Source organism: Eleutherodactylus coqui, chromosome 5 (genome assembly GCF_035609145.1).
Source record: "Eleutherodactylus coqui strain aEleCoq1 chromosome 5, aEleCoq1.hap1, whole genome shotgun sequence".
NCBI lineage: Eukaryota > Metazoa > Chordata > Amphibia > Anura > Eleutherodactylidae > Eleutherodactylus > Eleutherodactylus coqui.
In genome coordinates, this window is record NC_089841.1 from 248,344,020 (window position 1) to 248,368,180 (window position 24,161).

A 24,161-nucleotide genomic window follows, 5' to 3' on the forward strand; every position below is an offset into this window, starting at 1 on the left:
CGATTTTAGACGGAACCATGGAGACCAGGACGCTAGCAACGGCGCAGGTAAGTGAAATAACTTCTGTATGGCTCATAATTAATGCACAATGTATATTACAAAGTGCATTAATATGGCCATACAGAAGTATATAACCCCACTTGCTTTCATGAGACATCTCCTTTAAATTAATAGCAATTGATTTGCTTGACATGAAGCCAGACTGATCCTCATGTATTAAATGAGTCATTACTAAAAGTAAAATTTTCACAAGTACCTTCACCCAGATTTTACCATCAGTGGTCAAGAGAGAAATTGGACAATAGGAATCAGGATGGGACAAATCCTTTCCCACTTTAGGAATTAAGGCAATCATAGCATCTCTCATTGATGGTGGAAGTATACCTTCATGCAATGATTTATTAAACATCGGCAATAAATGTGGTAGAAGAATATCCTGGTAGCACTTTAAAAATTCATTGGAAGACCATCCAACCCAGGCAACTTGTCATTAGCAAGTGCTGCTACTGCACTCATTCAGTGTCAAAAGGGTCTTCTAAAATCACTCCGATCATCATTCAAAATTGGCAATTTCACCTAAGACAAATATTCATAGAAATCTCCACAATCCACCCTTAACTTAGAAGCATATAAGTTTTTAAAAAATTGAGGAAGAAAACTTTGGAGACATTTTTTCTCCATTATAACCAAAGAATAATCAGACACTCTCAATGCTGCAAGATAAGATGATCATTTCTATGCCTAATTATAGAAGACAAAAAAAAACGACCCCCTGCTTCCCATTCCTCAAAAGATCTTTCGATTCAAAAAAAGGTGCTTATTTTTTACAACCCCTTTCAGAATAACCACAAGTTGAGACTGTGCCCCTCTCCAATTAATTTCCAGCTGATTAGCGGGAGAATATATATATATATATGCTTGCTCAGCATTTAAGACTCGCTGCTGGAGGGCCCTAATGAAATCCAGAGATTTAGACTTATGTAAGCTAATCTGTATATAATGACCCCGTATAAATGCTTTCATAGCATCCCACTCTATAGAGACTGAGGAAGAGCCCATATGAATCTGAAAAAAAAATCGAATAAGAGACTCCTACATTCTAGTTGGTTCAACCTAAAGGGATTTAACCTTCAAACCCTATCCAAACAAAATCCCCCGCCATTCATAATCAATGACAGAGCAGAGTGATCCCACAGTGTTCATGGTAGAGATTCTATTATTAAAATCTCCGCCAATTAACATAGGGACAGCAGGGTATATGGCCACAACTTCCATCACCTTCTTAATACATTCGCTGGAATACGGAGTGGGTATTTATACTACCACCAAAAATAATTTTTTTGTGCAATAATATATATAAGACAAACAAATCCACCCACAGAATCTATAAGAGATGACTCACATATAAAAGAGATATTTTTATGAATCAGTACACTTATTCCATGTGAATAACTCAGGTACACAGAATGAAAAGAATGTGTCCATACTGAACGCTGAAGCAAGTATATGGTACATCATTTTCTTTTTAGTGCGTTTCTAAAAGACAAACAATAGCTGGTAGAAACTGGTGAATAGATGAGAAAAAAAACAGCATATCATTTAATATTGTCCACCCTACCCAGCACATTCCATGGAATTATATTAACCTCTTGAAACATGGTAAATGATATTAATTCAGAAATTACATAGCTGTATGTGTGTCTGGGAAGGGGTTAAACGCATACTATAATCTTCCACATGCAATTAAGCTTTACTAAGCAAAATGCACCACAATTCGGAAACACACTGCACAACAAAAAGTGGCGTACATACTCTATACCAAGTTTATTATGCGCTTTAGAAACTTTTTGTACCTCATTAGACCGTTCTGAAAACTGCCTATAAAAGGACTCAGAAGTCCTAACATGTGGTAAACATACTAAGAGCGGTCACTGTTATTTTGGCCCAAACTATACAACACGTGAAAGAAAGAGAAAACTGCCTAAATGTCTAGTAAGATGCATCAATGTTATCCCATAAAGAGCATCAAACTACAGTAATAAAACTGGTGCAGTTTCTGTCCGGTCTAGTTTTATCTTGTCTAATTTAGGCCAGTATTCATAAGTCTCCCCTAAAGTTTCTGTTATTTTCTTTTTTTTTTTTCAGTACTTAAAATATTCGGTCACTGATGTAATAACAGTTTTGATTCTTTTAAGGGGCCACTCCAGCGAAAACACATTTTTTCATCCCTGCCCCCTCAACTGCTTGCCTGTCACACTATGGAAGTCTCATCTGTGCATTACAACCACTTCCATGCAGCACAGCCCCCTGTCTGATACTTATCAGGCACCGTCTCAAGCTGAGATCTTTTTTTCTTTCAGTTTCATGTCTATGCCATGATGCATCAGCACAGCATTAGCTATGGTTATACCATTCTGTCTGCTTGGGGGGACAGTTTAATTAGCATTACCTACTATATTGATATAAATACACTACAGACCATAAGTATAGAGTCAGGAGCATGAGCTGTGATCTCCTCCATCATAACTGTCTAACAGGTGCTGTGCTGATCATCATCAGTAACTGTGATAGAAGTTCCTACATCCCCTTGCAGCCAGTTTCAATGGTAGAACAAACTAAGAATCTGATTAGAAAAGGAACACATAACCCCCAAGTAGATCTGAGCTGATCAGAGCTGAGATCACATGACCATGAGGAGAAAAGAAAAAAAAAAAAGGACAGGAGTTTCAGACAGAAAGAAATAACTGACCAAGGTAATTCTAGCTTTCTTATATGTAACGGGTGGGATAGTTATATAACGAATTAATAAAAAAATGTAGGCATTGGTTGTTACTTACTATTAAAATGTATAAGAGATTCTTGAGTAAAAAATAACCCAACTCTTCACCTAGTTTTGAAACTTTTAACTTTTTTTTAGCCCTTATATCTCGTAAAATTGAGTTACTTCCCAGGAAAACTTAATGTTCAAGTATTACATTAATTAAAGGAATTTAAGTAAAAATACTGTGATATAAGGATACTTACATCCGCATAATGGCCAATCATGCAACAGCGATGACACTTCTTCAGCCAATAAGGTCGCTCCGTACAGTCTTTGTGGAAGTGACCGGGTATAAAACAGTTGGAACAATATCGATCTGGGCATGAGTATTGCAGATGTCCTCGTGTGCCACAAAGGCAACAAGCCGGCAATTTCTGGTAAAAGAGAGAAGAAACTTTATCACTATCTGTTACTAATATGACGTCTGCGATCACCAACGGCTGCAAAGGCTGGTCAGAAAGAAAAAAAAATAAACAAAAAGTAAATCGGTTTTATTTCCCAGTACAGCTATAATGATGGACTTAACAAGTGAGATATGAGCTCATACATCAGCACATGAATCCATGTTATTTCAGCAGTAGTATGACAAAAAAACAGCAAATTTTGAAAAAAAAAACAACAATGATCACAATAAAAAAAGGACCAGTTCATTTATTTTACCTTACCGTTCTAAATGAAGGAGTCAAAACAAAGAAGTCAGCGGGCAGTTTGTCAGGGAGCAAACTGGAATTAAAGGGGTTTTCAAAAACATGTGACATTGGTGATAGTCGAAGTGGGACGGGGGGGGATCGTGTAAGGCTTCCTTCACATTGCCTTTACGGGAGCAGGAAAAGAAAATCCAATGGCCAAGCGGATCCATGCTGCGCCTATTATAGGGCCCATTTAGTGTGTGTTCAGCTGTCCGTCGTTTTACAGTACAGAATAGTGTTTAGTGCTGCATGCCGGTCCTGTATTTAACAGAAATCAGCAACAAAACTTCGCAGATGATCCTTCAATTTTGATGTGAACAAGTCCCTAAAATTAAGAAATATATGCTCACGCCTCTGCCGCTCTTCCATCATGGCTCCCACACTCCTGCCCGTCTTCATTTACAATGGCAGTAGTGGTGACGTGGTTGCTTACTTGGGTGACTGCTACAGCCAATGACAGGCTGTGAAGAGGAACATCATCAGTGATGTCCCGTAAACAGCCCATGTGACCTGTTTATGGGATGTTACCAATATATGAATGAGCTCATGTTTTCCATTAAAAAAAAAAAAAGGAGAAAAGAAGTTGTCTAGAACCAAAGTCAAAAAATTGTTGGAGCTGGAAGATGGAGGTCTGGTAAAACCTTACCATAATAACCCTAAGGGTATGTGCTGACGGGTTCTGATCCACTGAGGCAAAATCTGCAGAGGGTGTGGATTTAGCAGTGGATTTGCCACAGATTTCATCCTTTGCATTGTTGGGGATCTCTTTTGCACAATCCAGATGAGATTTGTTAAAATTAAATTAAGTAAATTCAACAGGTTTTCTACTTTATACTACTTGAGAACATTAACAGCTTTGAAACATATATACCCACGTTTAAGAACAATTAAGAATTGTTTAAAAGCGTTTTCCTGCATATTAACAAAAAAAGAAAGAAGTTAAAATGGGCCTAAAATGAAGAAAAATATTACACACTTATTACGGACACTCCCTGTCCAGCACTGCAGCTCGGAACTTGTAGAAGGGGGGCAGTCACATGGCATTCTTTGTGCATAAGACCGCTCAGCCAGCTCCAGCGGCCATGGAAGAATCACTGCTAACCTGTGAGTGGCTGAGCGGTCTCATGCACAATGAATGGCACGGGACCGCCCATTGCTTCCCCTGGATTCCGTTCAATGGTAACAGGAAAGCACTGGATGGGGTGTGACCGGGATAGGTGAGCGTTTAATTTTATCTTATTATAGGGCCATTAAATGTTTACAACTAGAGATGGGCGAGTATACTTGCTAAGGACAATTACTCGATCGAGCATTGTCCTTAGCGAGTACCTGCCCACTCAACAGAGAAGGTTCGGCTGCTGGCGCGGGTGACAGGTGAGTTGCGGCAGTCAGCAGGGGGAGCGATGGAGAGAGACAGATCTCTCCTTCGTTCCTCCCCGCTCTCCCCAGCAGCTCCCCGCCGACAGCCAAATCTTTGCTCCCGAGTGGGCAGGTACTCGCTAAGGGCAATGCTTGCTCGAGCAATTGTCCTTAGCGAGTATACTCGCTCATCTCTATTTACAACCCCCTCCCCCAGAAAAGCCCTTTAATTAATAATAAAGCTGCATTCATACATCACAGCTCTGTCACATTTTTGCAACCTTCTTTACAAATTCTCAACGTTTTTTTTTCTTGTTTTCTTATGAGAAAATGGAGGGGCAAGACACACAACAATGGCACGTGTGCATACCCCCTAGTAGTTTCCTATTGATTCTCAGTATCCTGCATGTTGATACATCTTTAATGTGTGTGACATGACATATTGTTGCTGTGACCGCACACACTACCGTGATCCACCAGAACTACATGACAATCCTCGGTAATTGCCGGGCGGCACCTGGACTAGCTGTTTAAGCTACATGTGGCTACAAGTGATCACCGGAGCGTGTGGCTGTACCCTTCATGAAATATTACTTGTAACCAATCCTTCATATCATTAAGAGAATGTGCTCACAGGTAAGTTATAAGATGTCCCGACCTCCTAAGATAATCCCTTAAAGGAACAATGATCTTCATCTTACCTTAGGCTGAGGACAGCTTTTCGACAGATGGCCACGAAAATTACAGTTCCTGCATATAACATTCTTATCCTCTGTATAGTAGCGGTTGCTCAAAGGCCGCAGTGGAGTGTACCTTGTGAGCGGAGCCTAAATGTGGCAGAATAAAAATTCAATGGCTCATTAAATGGATAAAATCCCCATTTTAAAACAAACATCATGATCCATTCTTCACATAAGAGACCCAGAAAACAATATATGCCGAGCCCTTTACATCTACATGTAAACTTACATTTCAACCCAAATTTCCCAAGAGGATTCGAGGTTTCTTTTCTCTATAGCAGAGTTTCCAAACTCCAGTCCTCGGGGACCCCAACAGGTCATGTTTTCAGGATTTCCTCAGTGCTGCACATATGATGTAATTACTGTTGGTCCCTCAGGCACAAGGGTTCTTACTATAGGATATCTTGAACACATGGCCTGTTGGGGGTCCTGAGGACCGGAGTTGGAGCTGCTCTAAAGGATAAATGTCTTCAAGAGGCGACAAACATTTGATGGGTCATGCCACCTTCTTAATTTGGTCTGAAGAGACTTTTTCCTTCACATAAAAGCACAGCTCCCCTTCCTGTGTGCTATTAATATAGTTCCTGAAAACTTTCCATATGTCCCACAGTAAATGTACGGCAGAAGGGCTTGTATGGGTAGGGGCTAGGAGCTAAACAGCTCTATATGCGGTGGCTACCTCCCCCACTTAGATGCCGCGGCTAATAGCGATTAAGGCATCCAAATCGTTGGACAGCTAATTCCCACGGAGTGCCAGGTGATTGTCATGGCAGCTGGAGGCCTAGTGGAGTTGTGCCTACCATTTTAGTACACCCGTGCAGCCCAATATATAAAATAAATAGAATTTTTGTGTATTTATATATATTTTTACATTGAATTCCATGGTGGACTCCATATGTACCCAGAAAATAGCCTGACTGAAGTCTATAGCTCAAACCAGAAAAAGGAAGCACTCATTATATGGTTAAGTAAATGGTACATTTCTAAATTACTGTATATACTCGAGTATAAACCTAGTTTTTCAGCACTTTTTTTGTGCTGAAAAAGCCCCCTCGGCTTATACTCGAGTCAGGGAAGGCTTAAAAAAAACCCTCCATACTCGCCTCCCAGTCGGTGTCTGTGTCTCCTGCGGCGGTGTGGCAGGCTGCTTGAATTCTCTCCGCTGTCATCCCCCCGTCGTCCAGCAGGGAGAATTCAAGCAGCTTGTTGCAAAGACACAGACGCCGGCTGGAAGATTTTTTCTTTTACCTAGTATATACTCGAGTATAGCTCGGCTTATACTCAACAAGTTTTCCCAGTTTTTTGTAGTGAAAACTTATTGACTCGGCTTATACTCAGGTCGGCTAATACTCGAGTATATGCGGTACTACTTGTCCTACAAAAAAACAGGCTAGCATACGGTCATGTAAACAAAAAAATAGAAAAAAAATTATAGCTCTTAAATTTGTTTTTTCCATCAGACAGGGCCTGTAAGTTACACAGTAGGGCGTCATGTCCACGGCACGCGCAGATTTTTCAAGCGGATTTCTGCAGCAAATGCACTGCGAGTCATCATTAAATTGAATTTTTTTTTATTGCTTCCGGGAGATCGCAGATTGTGTTTATTTTCCCAGCGCCGATGTCCTGCAGATCATCCATGCGGGGAAAAAAAAATACACAATCCCACCTCTCAGCCTTTTCTTCTCCTCCCTAATTGATTGTAGCCTTCAAATTTGCAGATCGTAAGCACCCATACAGATGAATGGGTCCTGTCACGCTCCGGCAGGATGTCGCTCGCTCCTCGTCCCCGGCGCAGCATTGCTTTCTGAATGCGGGGCTTGAAATCCCCGCTTCCAGAAAGCTAATACACACGCTGGCAGCCAGTTACAGCCATTCAATGACATCATTGAATGGCTGTGATTGGCTAAAACACACGTGGCTTCAGCCAATCACACTATTCAATGACATCATTGAATGGGTGTGATTGCTAACACGTGCGCCTTCAGCCAATCACAGCCATTCAATGCTGTCATGGCTGCCGGCGTGTGTATTAGCTTTCTGGAAGCGGGGATTTCAAGCCCCGCATTCAGAAAGCAATGCTGTGCCGGGGACGAGGAGCGAGCGACATCCTGCCGGAGCGCGACAGAACGCCGGGGGAGGTGAGTAATGATTTTTTTTTTTTTAACACTTTTTTTTTTGTATTACCGGCGCATAAGACGACCCCCGACTTCAGAGCAGATTTTTCGGGGTTCAAAAGTCGTCTTATACGCCGGTATATACGGTATACAAAATCGTGGGGAAACCACAACTGATAAATTGGCATTTCTCTTCCACGATCCGGTAGTTGGCAATTATAGACTTTTGTGACAATGATACTCTTATCATTAGCATTAGAGCAGAGGACACTTACCTACATGAAAGTCGCTCTTCTTGTCAAACACTAATAAGTGTGTCGCCCCATGCCTTTAGCCCCTCCCCTGTGTCACGGCACACCATTTCCTCACCTTTTTTTATTTTTCCAGCAACATATGAGTTTGCATATTTTTGTGGAAAAAGGTTTTAATTTTTTCAATGGTACCACTTGATTTACCTTATAATATAACTGAACAATATGCAATTGTGCTGCTGTTCTTTGAGCTTAGCCTTCAGATGTTCAGAGTACCACATTTCTAAAGGATTTCTTGATTTTACTACTGTATATACCGGCGTATAAGACGACTTTTGAACCGCCAAAAATCTACTCTGAAGTCGGGGGTCGTCTTATACGCCGGTAATACAAGAAAAAGAAAGGGTCAAAAAAAAAAAAAAAAAAAATCATTACTCACCTCCCGCGGCATTCTGCGGCGCTGCTGCAGGCTGTCGCTCCCTCCTGGTCCCCGGAAGAGCATGGCTTTCTGAATGCGGGGCTTGAAATCCCCGCCTCCAGAAAGCTAATACTGTGTTTGGCTAACACACGCCGTCAGCCAATCACAGCCTTTCAATTACATCATTGAATGGTTGTGATTGGCTGAAGGCGCACGTGTGTTAGCCAATCACAGCCATTCAATGATGTCATTGAATGGTTGTGATTGGCTGAAGGCGCACATGTGTTAGCCAATCACAGCCATTTAATGATGTCATTGAATGGCTGTGATTGGCTGAAGGCACGTGTGTTTTAGCCAATCACAGGCATTTAATGTCATTGAATGGCTGTGATTCGCTGACGGCGTGTGTTAGCCAATCACAGTATTAGCTTTCTGGAGGCGGGGATTTCAAGCCCCGCATTCAGAAAGCAATGCTCTGCCGGGGACCAGGAGGGAGCGACAGCCTGCAGCAGCGCCGCAGAATGCCGGGGGAGGCGAGTAATGATTTTTATTTTTTTTTGCTCCGCTGTATTCCCGGCGTATAAGGTGACAGTTGGGGGGGGGGGGGGGGTCATCTTATACGCCCAGTCGCCTTATACGCCAAAATAATAATAAACTTTGAGCGCTATACCCTTTTTTACTCTTCCCTCGATGGGGCCGTGTGACTTATTTTATATGAGTAATGTGGAGTTACAGGGTACATAGAAAACTTGTTATAACGTATTGATCCCTTATTTTTTTTTATATATATTTTTTCCTCTTTTTAGAGGCGGGGTGGCAAAATACCCCCCCAATTCTGGCCTTGTGTAATTTCTTTTAACTTCATTCACTGACCAGGATAAATATTGTAATATTTTAAAAGTTTGGACGCTGTACCAGTCGATTAATTTTCCTATCATCTAAAAATGTAAAAAAAGAGGAAGTTTGACTTTTAATATTTTTAAAAAATTATTATTGTGCTTTCCTTTAGTCACACTAGGGACATGAACTGGCCAATCACTTGACTGCTTGTCACATGACTGCTATATTTTAATATTGCAAAATGGTCCGAATTCTTGTAAGACCGTTACCCATTCAAGTCAATGGGTTCAGTAGAGTAAAAAAATATATATGGAATGCACACAGAGGTCAGGGGGGGGGGGCGGGGGGACAATACTAAGAAATTCTAGGGAACAAAATTGGGATTCCTTCAGTTTTTACTTCTGTGCGTGAGAAAAAAAATGGATGACACACCGATTACACAGCTGTAAAAAGCAGGCAGAATCGGACATGCTTGTGTGAATAAGGCCCTAGGCTTGATATTAGATTGGAATATTAGGATTGCTCATTATTTAAAGTGAGACAATGGCTTTAGATATCTGAGTTTTAGTTTATTCTGTGCTTATTTGATTGTATTTTTGGAAAACGGAGATGGAGTTCCTTTACTGGGTCAGGAAGGAGCTATTCCATTTCTCTCTATGGAACATTTACCGTGACTGTAGAAAGGTTCAAGACATTCCTTGTAAGAACTAAAGAAGCGCTTAGGATTCTGAAAATGTGTGTTGGGTCTACGGCTGAGGTCCAGCGTACGGGTTATAGAATCTGTGGAAACGTAGCGGCACGTAGATATTTTATGGAAAATCTTTTTACATTATACACACACAAAAAATGCAACAAAACCATTTTTAGTCCTGGGATACGGCCCAGATTGGTCTCCATCCCAAGAAGGGAAGCCAATCCTATTACACTGGTCTTCCCACGCTCAGTGAGTGTATGAGAAGAATCATGTATTACAGTGTGGGTGTAGCAAGTTACTTTTTGCAGATTTTTTACAAGAGGCCCACATTTTCTATGAGAGTTAAGTGAACGTACCTCTGAGTCCCTCTCGATAACGGACCATTCCACTCCACCCGTATCTGCAGGAAACAAACACTCAATTAACTTCAGTTGAATCTCATACCCAACAACCACAACTAAGAGGTTGTGATAAACCAAAATACAAATCTCTACACAATCTCCAATCTAAATATAAACACCAATTTCCTAATACTCCTAAATAAATCCTATTTGTATAGCGCCAACTTTTTCTGCAGCGCTTTCAAGACATTTATTTATTTACCCCCACCAAGCTGGGCGCTCATTTTACCGACCTCGGAAGGATGGAAGGCTGAGTCAACCTCGAGTCAGCTACCTGAACCAAGTGGGGATTGAACTTGCAACCTTCAGGTAGTGAGCCAGAGCTTAAGACTGTATTTCTGCTGCCTTAGTACTTTGCGCCACACAACGCTCTTAATGAGAACTGCCCCCTTTACAAGTAGAGTGCTTCCATCATCCAGCATTGCCCTCCAAGTTCAGAAGCGACTTTATGCCACCCTGTAGTCTGTGGCTGCAGACAGCATTACAAGACTGCCTTATTTTGGTGTTATATGTCGATATCTCAGATGGTTAAATGAATTAGAGTTGACCAAACTTTTTTTTATTTATCTGAAAATGTGGTACCTAGAAGGATTCTCCTTCGTCGCTCAGTCGTTGCCTCGCTTAGGCCTCATGTCCACGGGGAAAATAAGAATTAAAATCCGCAGCGGATTTTAACTCTTCTCCCGCGCGCGGATCCGCACCCCATAGGGATGCATTGACCACCCGCGGGTAGATAAATACCCGCGGATCGTCAATAAAAGTGATTTTAAAAAAAATGGAGCATGAAAAAATCTGGACCATGCTCCATTTTCATGCGGGTCTCCCGCGGGGACGGCTCCCGCGGGCTTCTATTGAAGCCTATGGAAGCCGTCCGGATCCGCGGGACACAAAAATCATATTTTACTTACACGCTCCGGTTCTTCTCTTCGGCGCCGCGCCATCTTCTCTCAGTCGCGGCCGGATCATTTTGCTTCGGCACGGCGCATGCGCGGGGCACGTCACCGACGTCATCATGCACATCCGCCGAGCCGAAGAATGAAGATCCGGCCGCGACGAGAGAAGATGACGCCGCCGCGAAGAGAAGAAACGGAGCGGATGGGAGGTGAGTTTATTCTCATTTATTTGTATTTTCAGCGCTCATGTCCGCGGGGCAGGAGGGACCCGCTGCAGATTCTACATGGAGAATCCGTAGCGGGCCCGATTTTCCCCGTGGACATGAGGCCTTAGACTGAAGGTCATTGTTCACTTTCGCTCATTTGAAGGATTTTTTTCCAACGATAATGGTTTTCGCTAAAAACACCTAAAAGACCACCGGCTATACGATTACTGATGAGTTCTGTCTTTGGATACTATTTTTTTTTTTTAAACACGTCACATTACTTAATATAAACCAACGGCAATCTCTACACTGAAGGGGGTTAGACATATTTTGGAAGAGTCAGAAGTTTTCTATCATTCTGTACTTTAGAACATCGCAGTTAAGTTATTGTGTAAATTCTAAATTATATAATGTGCGTTTTGTACAAAATTGAAAGATGTAAAATCACTTAACAACATCTTTATAGTATATTAAAGTGAATAATATACAGAAAACGTAAAGCCACTTCGAGTGCTTTAAGAATACCGCATTGGACAACTACACATACTCTATGTGGGAATATAATAATTATATATCATAATTACATACTGCTGACCTAGAATTGCCATTTGTTATCACATTCAGCTGCAATGATGGGCTTTTTATTCCGTTTTTTTTTTATTTTAAATAAGTTACTACAACTTAGCAGACTGGTGGTAATCCAGCAATATGTAAGTAGATTTCTTCTATACTCCATGACAGTTTCTGCCACAACTTTTAATAATTCTGTCAAGCCGAAAAAGCCCCTGCCCCTCCCACTAGACCCCACCCATTTTCCAAATGTGGGAGGGCTTAAAAGTAGAAAATTGTAATGCAAATATGACGCGCACTAAAATCTGCAACTTTTTAAAAACATCATGAAAATGGCACAAAGCCTTTGATAAATTCCTCCCTTGGAAGAAATGAGCGAACTAAATGTGATGCCCAAAGCAAAGGTCTCGGGGACGGTCGCCCGGTCTTCACGTCGTAATATTCATATATGCAACTGGAAGCACAAACATAAAAGCCAACCTAAAAGCTTCGTACGTGAAACCAAATAGGTAAACAGCTGAGAAGCAAACATCCCAAACATAAAAAGGAGTGCATTGGCTTTACTGCAAACCATCCGGAAACTGTAGAGAAAATATTCTGTTTTTAGTAATCTTCATAAAATGGCGAGAGAAGAAAAGAGCGGTGAAAAATATAACCGGCGTACGATTCCTAATGACTAACGGTATTGGACACCCATCAATGAAAAAAATAAATACTGATCTGTAGAATGCAGTATTACGGATTCAGAGGCTGAAAAGAAAAGCCGCTTTTCAGTTTAGTGAAATTCAGGGCACGCTATGACAGTTATGCCCAGCTAAATGCCCCATGCTTGCCAAAAATCTGTTTTTCATGCTTGCATTATTATGCTCCAGAGAGACGTTCACAACGCTGTGTAAATTGGGGGCAGTGACCTCTTGTAATCACTGCCGAAAAGTACATGGTAAAACAATGGGGAGCGACAAAGTTACACAGCTCAACTCAATTAAAACACCTTTGTTTCAAGACTAGACTGGAAGGTTTCCATACGAGACTACTTCTGGGAATGCGTGGGGTACGGACATTAATAACACAATATAACAAGATGCCCTGCAGGCTGTGCCATCCTATAGATCAACTTCAAACCGGGAATGGTTAGGGTAAAGAGGTCTACGTACTTGTGCCAACAAGTTATTTCGACCACAGCAGCTTTATGTGCTCACGGGGTCTTTCTACTAGTCATTGTGGGGTATTTATTAACAACGCTCACTATCCCACTAACTATTAAAAAGTCAGACGAACAAATTATCATGCTTCACCCCTTCTTCCTCTTTAAATCCAGAAATCTGTTTGACTGTTTTGTCTGTTCTCTGTTCTACGCGCAACGGCTACGGGCGTATCTAATTTTAAGCCTTTCAGTAATGCTCTTTCATGAAATGCATAAAATGAGAAGCCATTGATAATGAGTCAGTTATTATGCGATTATGCTGGTTAGTAACTTCTGCTAATCAATGAGGTTGTTTTTTTATTCCATGCACATGAAATTGGAAGGAAATGGCAATGTATAGAAGTAGACCAGAGGTACATACAATGTGCGTGTGTGGGATAAAGCATTCATACAAAGTTACAAAAAAATAAATACATTATATTATATATATATATATACACACACACACACACACACACACACACACAGGTCTATATATAGATAGAATATCTACACATACTTTTACTCACTGACAAGGATATGCTATTACAGAATGTATTGATAAATTATTTAGTTCACGTCGAAATTGAAATATATGTATATTAAGTGAAAGACGGTAAGACAGAGCGATGGCATGTTTAATAAGAAAAACAATCTACCGAGAAGTTGATTGTGGAAGCTGTAACCGTAAGTAATCGCTCCGTTTGTAGACCGTAAGTGGTGCTGACCATTTTTAGTCTTAAAATGCTGAGAGGCAAAGACCGGTCATGGTTCTTATAGATAAAACTACTGTAACGGGACAGATGGAAAATCTATGAGTAGAAAATATATAGCCCAAGAAATACAGTTCTTCAGATAAAATGCAACGTTGCTGCTAGTGATCGTACCGTCAATTGTCTGCATTATCAAAGCAAATTACATTTCATTCACTTGCGGCTTCCAAGATCGATGCTAAAGAGCAAAATACATAGAACAATGAAAAATCCCGGCTGGCCTTAAAAGACCATATAAAACTGGAATGCCATTATAAACTAGAATGGACAGACCTGCACATAATGTGATCAGAATCGTCTATAACGAAGGATTATTGTGCATCTATAGCAGCTATTCATCAATGTTCGTTACTCATCCGGGGTTACAAATAGCAGAATTGCTCCAGTAAAGCAACCGGCTGTTCGGTTTTGATCTTGTATATGTGACTGAGATGGTAGATCGGTCTTCACATCCCTTTAAACTGGTCATAATGTCTCATAATATGGAGAAGTGATTTGTCACATCACACAACAAAGAAAAAAAAAAGAAAAAGAAAACCCAAAAATAAGAGGCCCCATCTATCCGTATGGGACTACCGTACTATATATCTAAAAAGCAGTATAAATATATAAAAGCTATATTCACTTTTTTCACGGAGTAAAGGTTTCCTAAAGTATGGCCACATGACAAATATTATATCTACTTTATACCCTTGTAGGAATTCCCAGGAAAAAGATCCTTTGTTTTCAATGTTTTGTTTATTGTTATGTTTGTGTATTACGGTCTTACATTTAAGGATGGGGTATTATTTCTTTTTTTTTTTTAATCCTTTTTGTAATTAAAAGTTGAAGGAGTTTTTAATGGACTTCACAACTTTCACCGAGCAAAAGTCTACTTTTTCTTTGGGTTTCTTTGTACGTTACAATGACAGCGACCGCAGGAAGAGTTAAATTCACGGCATGCTTGGACTGCCACACAGTTGGGGGAGTCCTTTAAATAGGGTCTGTCACTCTTTGCAAGCCATCAATGGGATTTCCTCCACATACTGCTGATTTGTTCAGGTACGGAACAGAGGAAATTTCAGTTAACCTTTGTTTCACCCGAGAGAGAAGGGGGTAAAAAAAAAAAAATGTCGTCTGGAAAAATGTATGTAGCATGACTGGTAAAAGTTGGGAAAAGCTTGTAGAGCGGACACGCTACAAAACAGACAAAATAAGCAAATAAAAGCTATTTGATAGTGCATTTATTATATATTTTTGTATACTGTTATCGGCATTTCTTGTATCCACCAATAGAGGTTTGACCGGTAATTAACAAGAGGCGTAAATAGAATAACCTGTGTTCAAAACATAGATACAAATTATGATGTTTGCATGGGGGGTGGGGGGGGGGGGACGTATAAGAGGAAAAACTAATAAGTAATAAGAACTGATAACTATCGATAGAAATGATATGCACGGATGCAAACAATCATTGTTAGCTGTTCCTTTAGATTTTATACGGTACCGAAAAAATGGCTCTTTTCACACTTGTGATACAATAGCGAGCACAATAAGGCATGATCAAATTTAACCATGGTCATGAAAAAAAAAATCTACCACTCGCCCAGAGCAGATTGCAAAAGGGTCCGGAAACAAATTACATCTAATAAAAGAAATTTAATGCAACACATGACCATTTACTTTTTTTTTTTCTTCCCCCAAAAAGGAAAGCCATACTTTAACTCAATACATTCAATAGCGCAGGCTAGTGATCACACGGTTCTGGCGATACTTGTCTGTTGCCCCTGGTAACCCTCATCAAGTGTAACGATGCTGGCCTACAATGGCCTTGACTGGGAAGCATTCTCTGCCTTTCCATGAATGCTACTGGGCCATCTGTGTCGGCAAGCATAAAAGGCTAGTCTGCCTGTGGGCCCGTCAGTCTGAACACCACCCTTCTGACCCTGATTAAATACAACTTTCAGTCTCTTTTTGTCCTCCCTGTTGACTTCTCCTATTAAAGCAGAGCAGGAACAAAGAAAGCGGAAGAGTGGACTATCTGCCCCCAAGAAAGGTGATGTCTGATACCGCTCAACACAAGGATTAGCAAGGCAATACATAACAAAAGTGAGTTGGGGAGGGGGGAGGTGGGAAAGAGAGAGGGGGAAAAAATGTTTCAGCCAGATCTTTGACTAACTTGGTGGATACACAACTCATTAAATAGCCATACAATGGACATGACTTAAAAGAAACAACAGGCATAAATAAATGATTTGCGGAAAAGACACTTCATCGCATCCTGACACAGGGCACCGAGGCTGACAAAGGCTCGCCGCCAACAATATTCGAGTTATCTGGACAAAGCCTGGGATAAATAAGGTGGAATACTAGTAAGACAATAGAGTCATGTATTTGGGGATACTAACATTATTTGCCAGCTGTGTCTTAAGGGGAAATGGTAAAGAGTATATAAAACATAAAGTGCAATATCTGATTGCGCTTTATGTTTTATATACTCTAACATTTACCCTTAAGCAAAAAAGATACAAAAATTCTTTACATTTACAGAAGTATTTCTACAACTTTATTACATAGGAGCATTTGCTTTCCCACATACCCAAAGGGGTCAAGATTATACAAACAAGTGTTAAAACAGCATATATATCTTTATTCTTTCTACTTTAGCTCCCGCGGTCCTACAGTTCAAAGAAAAGAAATATTAACAGGATAACTTCTGCTAGTGTTTCCTGGAAAATAAGACACTGTCATTCATTTTTGCCTCAGAGGAGGCACAATGTCTTATTTTCGGGGGGTGTCTAATAATACTCACCTATCACCGGTGTTCCGGTCCTCGCGCTGGTCTTAGTCACTGCTGCAGGCTTTTGTGTCCTACTGCACGCCGACAGAGGAGTTCTTCCTGGGACCGGGGCTTGAATACCCCGCCTCCAGCAAGCTAATGCTCTGATTGGTTAACCGAGAGCCACGTCAGCCAAGAGCGCCGGGATAAAAAGTTGTAGGCGGAATTTCCGAGCAGCATGTCTGCACGGCGATTCTGTGGCAATTACGCTCCGCAAACTCCCCCCTACGTGTGAACCCAGCCTTAGTATGCTCTGTAACGTTTAGGCAGCGGTCAACCACCCTCAGTCTTGCCGTTTTCTCTGCTCCGCTATGCATGCCGATGGATCCTCGGTGAGGTGAGGCGCCTGCTTCTGAAGGTGCTACGTCTTCTCTGACATCTGAAGATATGCTGGGCAAGAGATACCGCAACTCAGCATCTCCTTTGACGAGCAGTGACAGAACTGAAGCTTCAGAAGCAGCCGCTCACCACACCAGGGATTTCTCCATATAGCTAGTGGTGTAGAGGGACCATCTTGGAACATATACTGAGGTGGACTGGACACAAAAAGGCTCTTTAATGGAAACTGCAGGTGGCGCTATACTAACATTAGTCCTGGAATATCTGGGAATGAAAATGTCAATAGAGAAAATGTTTACACTTATGGGTTGGATTTAACTTTTAGTGGCTAATTTTTCAAACAACCTGTGCTTATGTGATAATAATCAATTAGTCAATAAATCAACTAGCAAAAGTGCAAATCACTTTATTTACCTAAAATTAAGTTTTTAAGCTGAAAAAAAAAAATCACTCTAAAAGTGCGGGCCAGGGGTAGTCTCCTTTCCTTCTAATTTGCTTTCCACTGCTTAGTGTCCTGTGAAGTCTGTCTCCAGTAACCAGATGGAACACAGGATAAGGTGGGTGGCGTTCTTTCATTATGCTCATGGAAGACTTTGAGAGGGATGGGGAAGTGAGCTGCTGGAGGCAAACACAGGTAGATAAATCAGTCATGTCAGCGATTACCAGCGACTGAAATCACAGCTACACTGCTCAGTGCTGCTTATCACTTTCATAGTAATGTTGTGTCTGTGTGTTACAGGCAATTATGGAGCAGAATCTAAATCTGAGATTACAGATGCAGCTTGCAGAGGGGGAAAAATGGTGCTAAAACTCATATAATGGCTAGAATTATTATTAGTCTTAATGTAAACACATGGCAACTTAATCTGGAAACTTAGTTACACTTTAAGCAAACACACTGCAATTACCAATCTAACCTAAACAACAGGTTACAAGAGCAGATGTATTCTAAAATTTTAAAAAAATAAGTGCAAAATAATTGCAGGAAACACAGGACAGAAAACAAGGTGATTTGTGTACCTTTAATTCTACTTGTCAAATTCTTGGGATACTTGCATGTGATGGCGTCACGTGCCGGAGGATCTATCACACTCTCTGGCTTGGTAACACTGGCTGCATACCTTTACAGCCAATTTGTCGCTGATTTAGTCTCTGTTTTTATCTTACATACGGGTGGTCTCCACCGTCCAGTGTCAATCAAACCACCTAAACTGTTGGCACAGCGCAGACCACCCACATAACAATTAACTAATATCGGACTCTGAATCTAATGGGTGCGATTGCAGGTGAACAGGTGCTCTTAAAGCTGGACCACAGCAGAGAATGTGTCATCAGAAAATCACCTATTATATAAATCCCATTTCTGTGTTGAACATATTTCAGAATTTTGGGGGATTTTTGCTACATTTTTTTTTATCACAAATCGATATTTAAAAAAAACTAAAAATCCTAAAATCCTGTATTTTTCCCACTGACCACAGAGCCTAATAACAGTCCGATAGAGAAGCTTTGCAGCAGTCATCTCACCAACATCACAGGCAGGATTACACCGAGAGGTGACACAGGATCCACAATTCACAATAGGTGCTCAGCTGTGACTATCCACTCCCCCTTCTTGCAAATAATCTCTCTACAGGTCACGGAGCATGCCTAGAACAGTCTACCATACAAGTCAATGGGTGAGCTCCTGTCCATTGTGAAAATGGCCTACGAAGCTGCTGTAAAGCATCTCTCTAAATGCTCTAAATCAGAAGGGTCCAACCTTTTGGCATCTACGGGCAACATTGGAAGAAAGAGTTGTTTTAGGCTGAACAATAAATACACAAACACTAACGGGAGCTGGAAAGCAAAAAAAAAAAACGTCCAGGCATAGTTTTTGTGATATCTGCCACCACAGATATGCAAAAAAGGCCTTGCATAATAATCCTAATCCACAGTCCTCCACAAAATCCCCATTGTCTTCCAAAAAAATCCACCAATCGTCCTCCACTATGTCCCCAAACAATCCCTATAATTCTCCAAATAACCCCCACCAGGCCAGATTTGGGGAACGTTCCTGCTTCTGCTTGCAAGCCTGCATTAAATGGATCCACTTAAAGTAGAGGATCAGTTTTAAAATGAAAATGCTATTTTTGTATAGGTTATGGAGCATTTTCTATCTTTTTGCATTTTCAGGATGTCTCTTTAAAAAGATCCAACCCAATCACCATCCTGGGCTGTAATGTCTTCTTATTTCTTGCTGCTGCTCAGACGTTACTGCTCAGTCGCTGTATCCTGCTGTGTGACATCTGAGGGGTGAAGCAGCTACTGGATGATGTGCTATGGTGAACAGTACTGGGGAGCGTCTACTGAACCTGACTACACAGAAGGTCGTTTGTAGTCAGGATCCACTGGTTAACTGCAGCATTCTGTACACCAGTAGGAAATATAACCAGAGGTAAAACAGTTCTAAGGGCTTGTTCACATCAGTGTCGGGTTCATCAGAGGTTTGCCAGCTTGTTCTCTGCATTTCTTAAAGGGCTACACATTTTTCCATCACCTGATTGACTGTCTCACTCTGTATGTCTCCTATGTATATTTCTGTCACTTCCATACAGTACATCCTAATGTCTGATGCTCATCAAGAACCATCTTGATGCTGAGATTTGTCCCTGCATTTTCACTATTCTGTGCCATCAATCCCATGGTGCATCAGAACATCATCACATGAGCAGCTAGAGGCTGTACCATCTCTCTCTACTGGGAGGACACTGTAATCATCTTTACCTTCTATATTCACTAAACTACAGCCCATATGTATGCAGTTAGGAAGCTGAACTCGGATCTCCTCTATTATAACTGTGTGACAGGAGCCTCTAATTATCAGCAGTGCCCTCTCCAAAGAGCTTGTGTGGTAGGGTCCCTAAAACAGGAGTTATGCGGACTGAAAACCTTGTTTGAAGCCAAGTTAGTTAATTTCAGGTGGTGAAAATAAGATTACATGATCTGAAGACTGCGGGGAAATCAAATTCCCTATGGCTGCTCTTCCTGGCACCATAAGCTGAATGGAAAAATGAGTTCCTCTGATCTTTATGCCACCCTTCCCTCCCCCCTGACTTTAAAAGAATACATATTGCACGCACTGGCTGCCAGGAGTAGCAGCTTTAGGCCTCATATGTCCACGGGCATGAGACCGCAGTGAAATCAGACCCTGCCTGTGGGGGTCAGAAGATGGCAACAAAAAGTAATTCTTTTTGAAACTATAAAAAAAAGCAAAAACAAAAACAAAACACACTCTAAATTTGGTATTGCCATAATTGTACTGATGCAATAATACAGTTAACATGTCATTTTTACTGCACCATGTATGTGGCAGAAACAAACCTCTGCCCAAAAAAGGCACAATTCAATTCTTTTTCCATTTCACCCCACTTAGTAAATTTGGTAAAAGTTTTTCAATATATCATATGGTACATTAAAGGGGTTGTCTCGCGGCGGCAAGTGGGGTTATACACTTCTGTATGGCCATATTAATGCACTTTGTAATATACATCGTGCATTAACTATGAGCCATACAGAAGTTATTCACTTACCTGCTCCGTTGCTGGTGTCCCCGTCTCCATGGCTCCGTCTAATTTCGCTGTCTTCTTGCTTTTTTAGACGCACTTGCGCAGTCCGTGCTTCTGGCTGGTGAATGGGGCCGCTTGTGCCGGAGAGCTGGTCACCGCGTCGTCATCGTAGCTCCGCCCCGTGTGCCGATTCCAGCCAATCAGGAGGCTGGAATCGGCAATGGAACGCACAGAGCCCATGGTGCACCATGGGAGAAGACCCGCGGTGCACCATGGGAGAAAACCGCAGTGCATCCCTGGGAAAGGACCGGCGGCCATCTTAGGCAGAAGATTTTTAAAACTTCACATTTCAGCACATCGGTGAGTAGCAAGCGGCTTAAAAACCGCTTTAAATTGCTATTTTATGCCAGGGGGGGTGACAGGGGGAATGGGGTAAAGTAAAATTTTGATGTTTGCCGCGAGACAACCCCTTTAAGTGAAGCCATTAAATATCACAACTTGTCTCATGAAAAACATAGTGCTGTTACTGAGGGGGGAGGGGGGGAACAAAGACCCTTTTTCTAATGTTATCCAACCCCTCGAAGACTTTGATCAGATTAAATACAACCAAGATGGCTTTGGGCCTCCGACATTCTTGCCGTGTGTCCGAATTGTGCCGTAGCTGCTTGAGCGCAACTCGCATCGGACAACACGCCGTGTGCTGTCCGATATATGGAGGCCCAACACTGATATGCATTTGCATGTTCCAATTCTCGCTCATGATCAAGGACAAGCGATCAGTTTTTTTTTACTTGTAATTCAGTCTGATAGTGTGCATAGCCCTATAGGCTATAATGTGGCCGCGTCCAGTCCGTGAATTAACAGATGCAAATACGCTGGTGTTCCGGAGGAAGAAAAGAAAAAAAAAGTATTTTTTGTAACTACAAATTTATATTGACCCCGGCCAATACATCAATGCACATTGCAGATCCACGATGGAGCGTTAAACACAGTATAGCGGTATATTGGCATTTCTACTAGTTTATGATCTCCAGAAGTTAAATATAGGCTGGAAAGTTGTAATAGAAGAAACGCCAATGTCAGTTTTCATGCCTGACTCAGCAGAAGATGATGCTTTGCTCAGAATGGCAAAAGTTTAATTTACATAACTCATACTGAGTGCTAAAATGTTTTAATATCAGAGTAGACATCACTCTCCATTCTTTCGAGGACAATAACTGCTTTGTAAGCAGGATCTGCAGAGCTTTGTATAGATGCCTTTTGGAATTTTTTGGAAGGTAGAACATTTGAAGGGCAGCATCTCTTTCCTGATAAAGAAGTTTTCAAGAAGAAGAAACACCCTTTCATCCCTGAAACATGGCGAAGAGTTTCAATCAACGATTAATGTGTGTATATATGGAGGTGAACCCTGTATATTCAGTCTTAAAAATATCATGAGGGAAGATGCCAAAAACATAAAATGTCCCCAAAAATGTGGAATTTGTACAAGGATAACATTCTGTGTCGAGAGATAGCTGTTGACCGATTGCTCATCAGACGTGTATGGGCATGGGACCAGGATGACCTCAATAGGGTTGGCCGCTTTCTGCAAAATATGTGTTCTGCAAAAAAATGATTGTATTTCAGTAGAAGAGACGCTCTAATCCCCGCTGCTTAGCATACTGCTCATCTCAAAGCTCAGTGACAACAGGAATAGATGCCGCACTCTCTCACCCATACCAATGAAGGTTGTCATGTGATTTAACCATGTGATCGCTTCCCCAGCTGTTCCACCCACTTCCCACTTTGTCCCCAACTTGGTCCACTTTTGTACAGAGGTGCAGGCAGAAAGCGTACCTGTACCTTTACCTGCGCTGGAGTGGATAGAGCCGAGTAGAAATAAGGAGGGGTGGGGCACACAATCGGGGAAGCGATGTGTTAAAAAATCACATGATGAGCGCCGCCATGTTCATTTCAATACAGTTTTTTTTTTTTACAGGCAGCAGGGAGAACAACAGTGTGGTAAGCTGCAAGGATATATAAAAAGTCCCTTCAATTGTTTCTTGCAAAACATTAATTTTGACAGAAAGTAGCCAGAAACCTTAAGAAATGTTGCACCACAAGGCAAAAACCAAGTGGATTCCAAGATACACTCAAACAAGCTACACTATTCCACATCTACCTCCTAGCACTACGAATGTAGGTATAACTACATGGGCGTTAAAGCTCGAAACAGTTTGCAGTCCACAATGCTTCCTGTGCCAGTATAGCCATTGAGGGTGTTGGTTTTCCAGGATCAAAACTCTTGATGACCTATCCTGAAGCTAGGTCACCAATAGCAGATTGGTAGGGGTCCATCGTTTGGCACGCCTGCCAAGTAGGCTGATCGGTTTCTACAGACCGCCAGAACTGCAAAACCTCATTCCAGATCTTTCTTATTGACTTAAATGGCTGTAATACTGTAATACCACACTGAGCCACTGCGATATGGATGGTGTTTTGACAGTCCGTAGAATCTTGTCATTAGTTCATCATCAAGGGTCTTGAGCAACTCACGCCTACAAATCTGCTATAGGTGACCTAGCCAAAAGCTCACCAATACTTTTGATGCATTTAATGTCCAAATTGGCTTACAGGTGTATTCCAAGCATATAAAGTGATAGCATACTGCTAGGATAAGCAGTCACTCTAGGATCTGTAGTGTCCCAACCTCCGGGACTACCATCAATCCTGACTGATTAAGGGGCAGCAACACTAGTTTAACGCTGTGTACCCTCAACTGTGTTTCCATGCATACAGGCTCCCCGCCACATACTGTGAAGCTAAACCGCAGCACAGCCTGATTCAAGTGTATGGAACTAGACTGCAGATACCTGCCCTGATTGTTCAGAGATAGCCTAGAATGGGTTATGGCGTTAAATCAACATTCTGGTCAGTTCATTCTCGGGATCGGTAGGGATTCTAGAGGCTGGACCACCACCAAAGATAAAGTGATTGCATAGCCTAGCAATATGCTATTGACATGATGAGAATACCCCTTTAAGAATGGATATGTATAGAACACCACTCAAAATACCACAATACAGCATCCAAATGATAAAATGCCATACCATGCCCAAAGGTATACTTTTGTGTATACAGACATGTACTTAAACGTTTCAACAAATAGATACTTCTAGCATGTTTAATAAATATCCGACTGGTGGAAGTTGGGCATTTGGGACAGCCACCAAAGCCGAGAAGACCTATCAAAAGCATCTGAGGTAAGTCTATACTAAAATGGATGCAAATCTCCTGTGCATTACAAGGTCTGTGATATCTATTTCAAAGTGGTTCTATGCTTCTGCCGTGAAGGAAATCATCAGATACAACCATACCCGCGTGGAGTAGAACTGTGTACAGAATTGTGGAAACGGAGTCATTACTCAATATGGCTATAAACTCAGTTAGAGGAAAGATCATGGTTTTTGTAATTCCCAAGTGTAATTTTAGCCTTCAGGCTTTGTTAATAAGAGTGTAATATTT

The 24,161-nt window shown here is 41.4% G+C and overlaps 1 protein-coding gene across 1 annotated transcript in view; it reads right to left on the reverse strand.

Annotated features, from left to right (window-relative positions):
- The window catches only part of ZCCHC7 (zinc finger CCHC-type containing 7), a 149,425-nt gene that overhangs the window by 67,257 nt on the left and 58,007 nt on the right, over window positions 1-24,161 (reverse strand). Inside the window, exons 3-5 of the mRNA XM_066604460.1 lie at window positions 10,283-10,326; window positions 5,571-5,696; window positions 3,025-3,195 (exon numbers count right to left, since the gene is read on the reverse strand). Of these exons, the coding sequence (XP_066460557.1) occupies window positions 3,025-3,195; window positions 5,571-5,696; window positions 10,283-10,326 (341 nt within the window). The remainder of the gene's footprint in view (window positions 1-3,024; window positions 3,196-5,570; window positions 5,697-10,282; window positions 10,327-24,161) is intronic.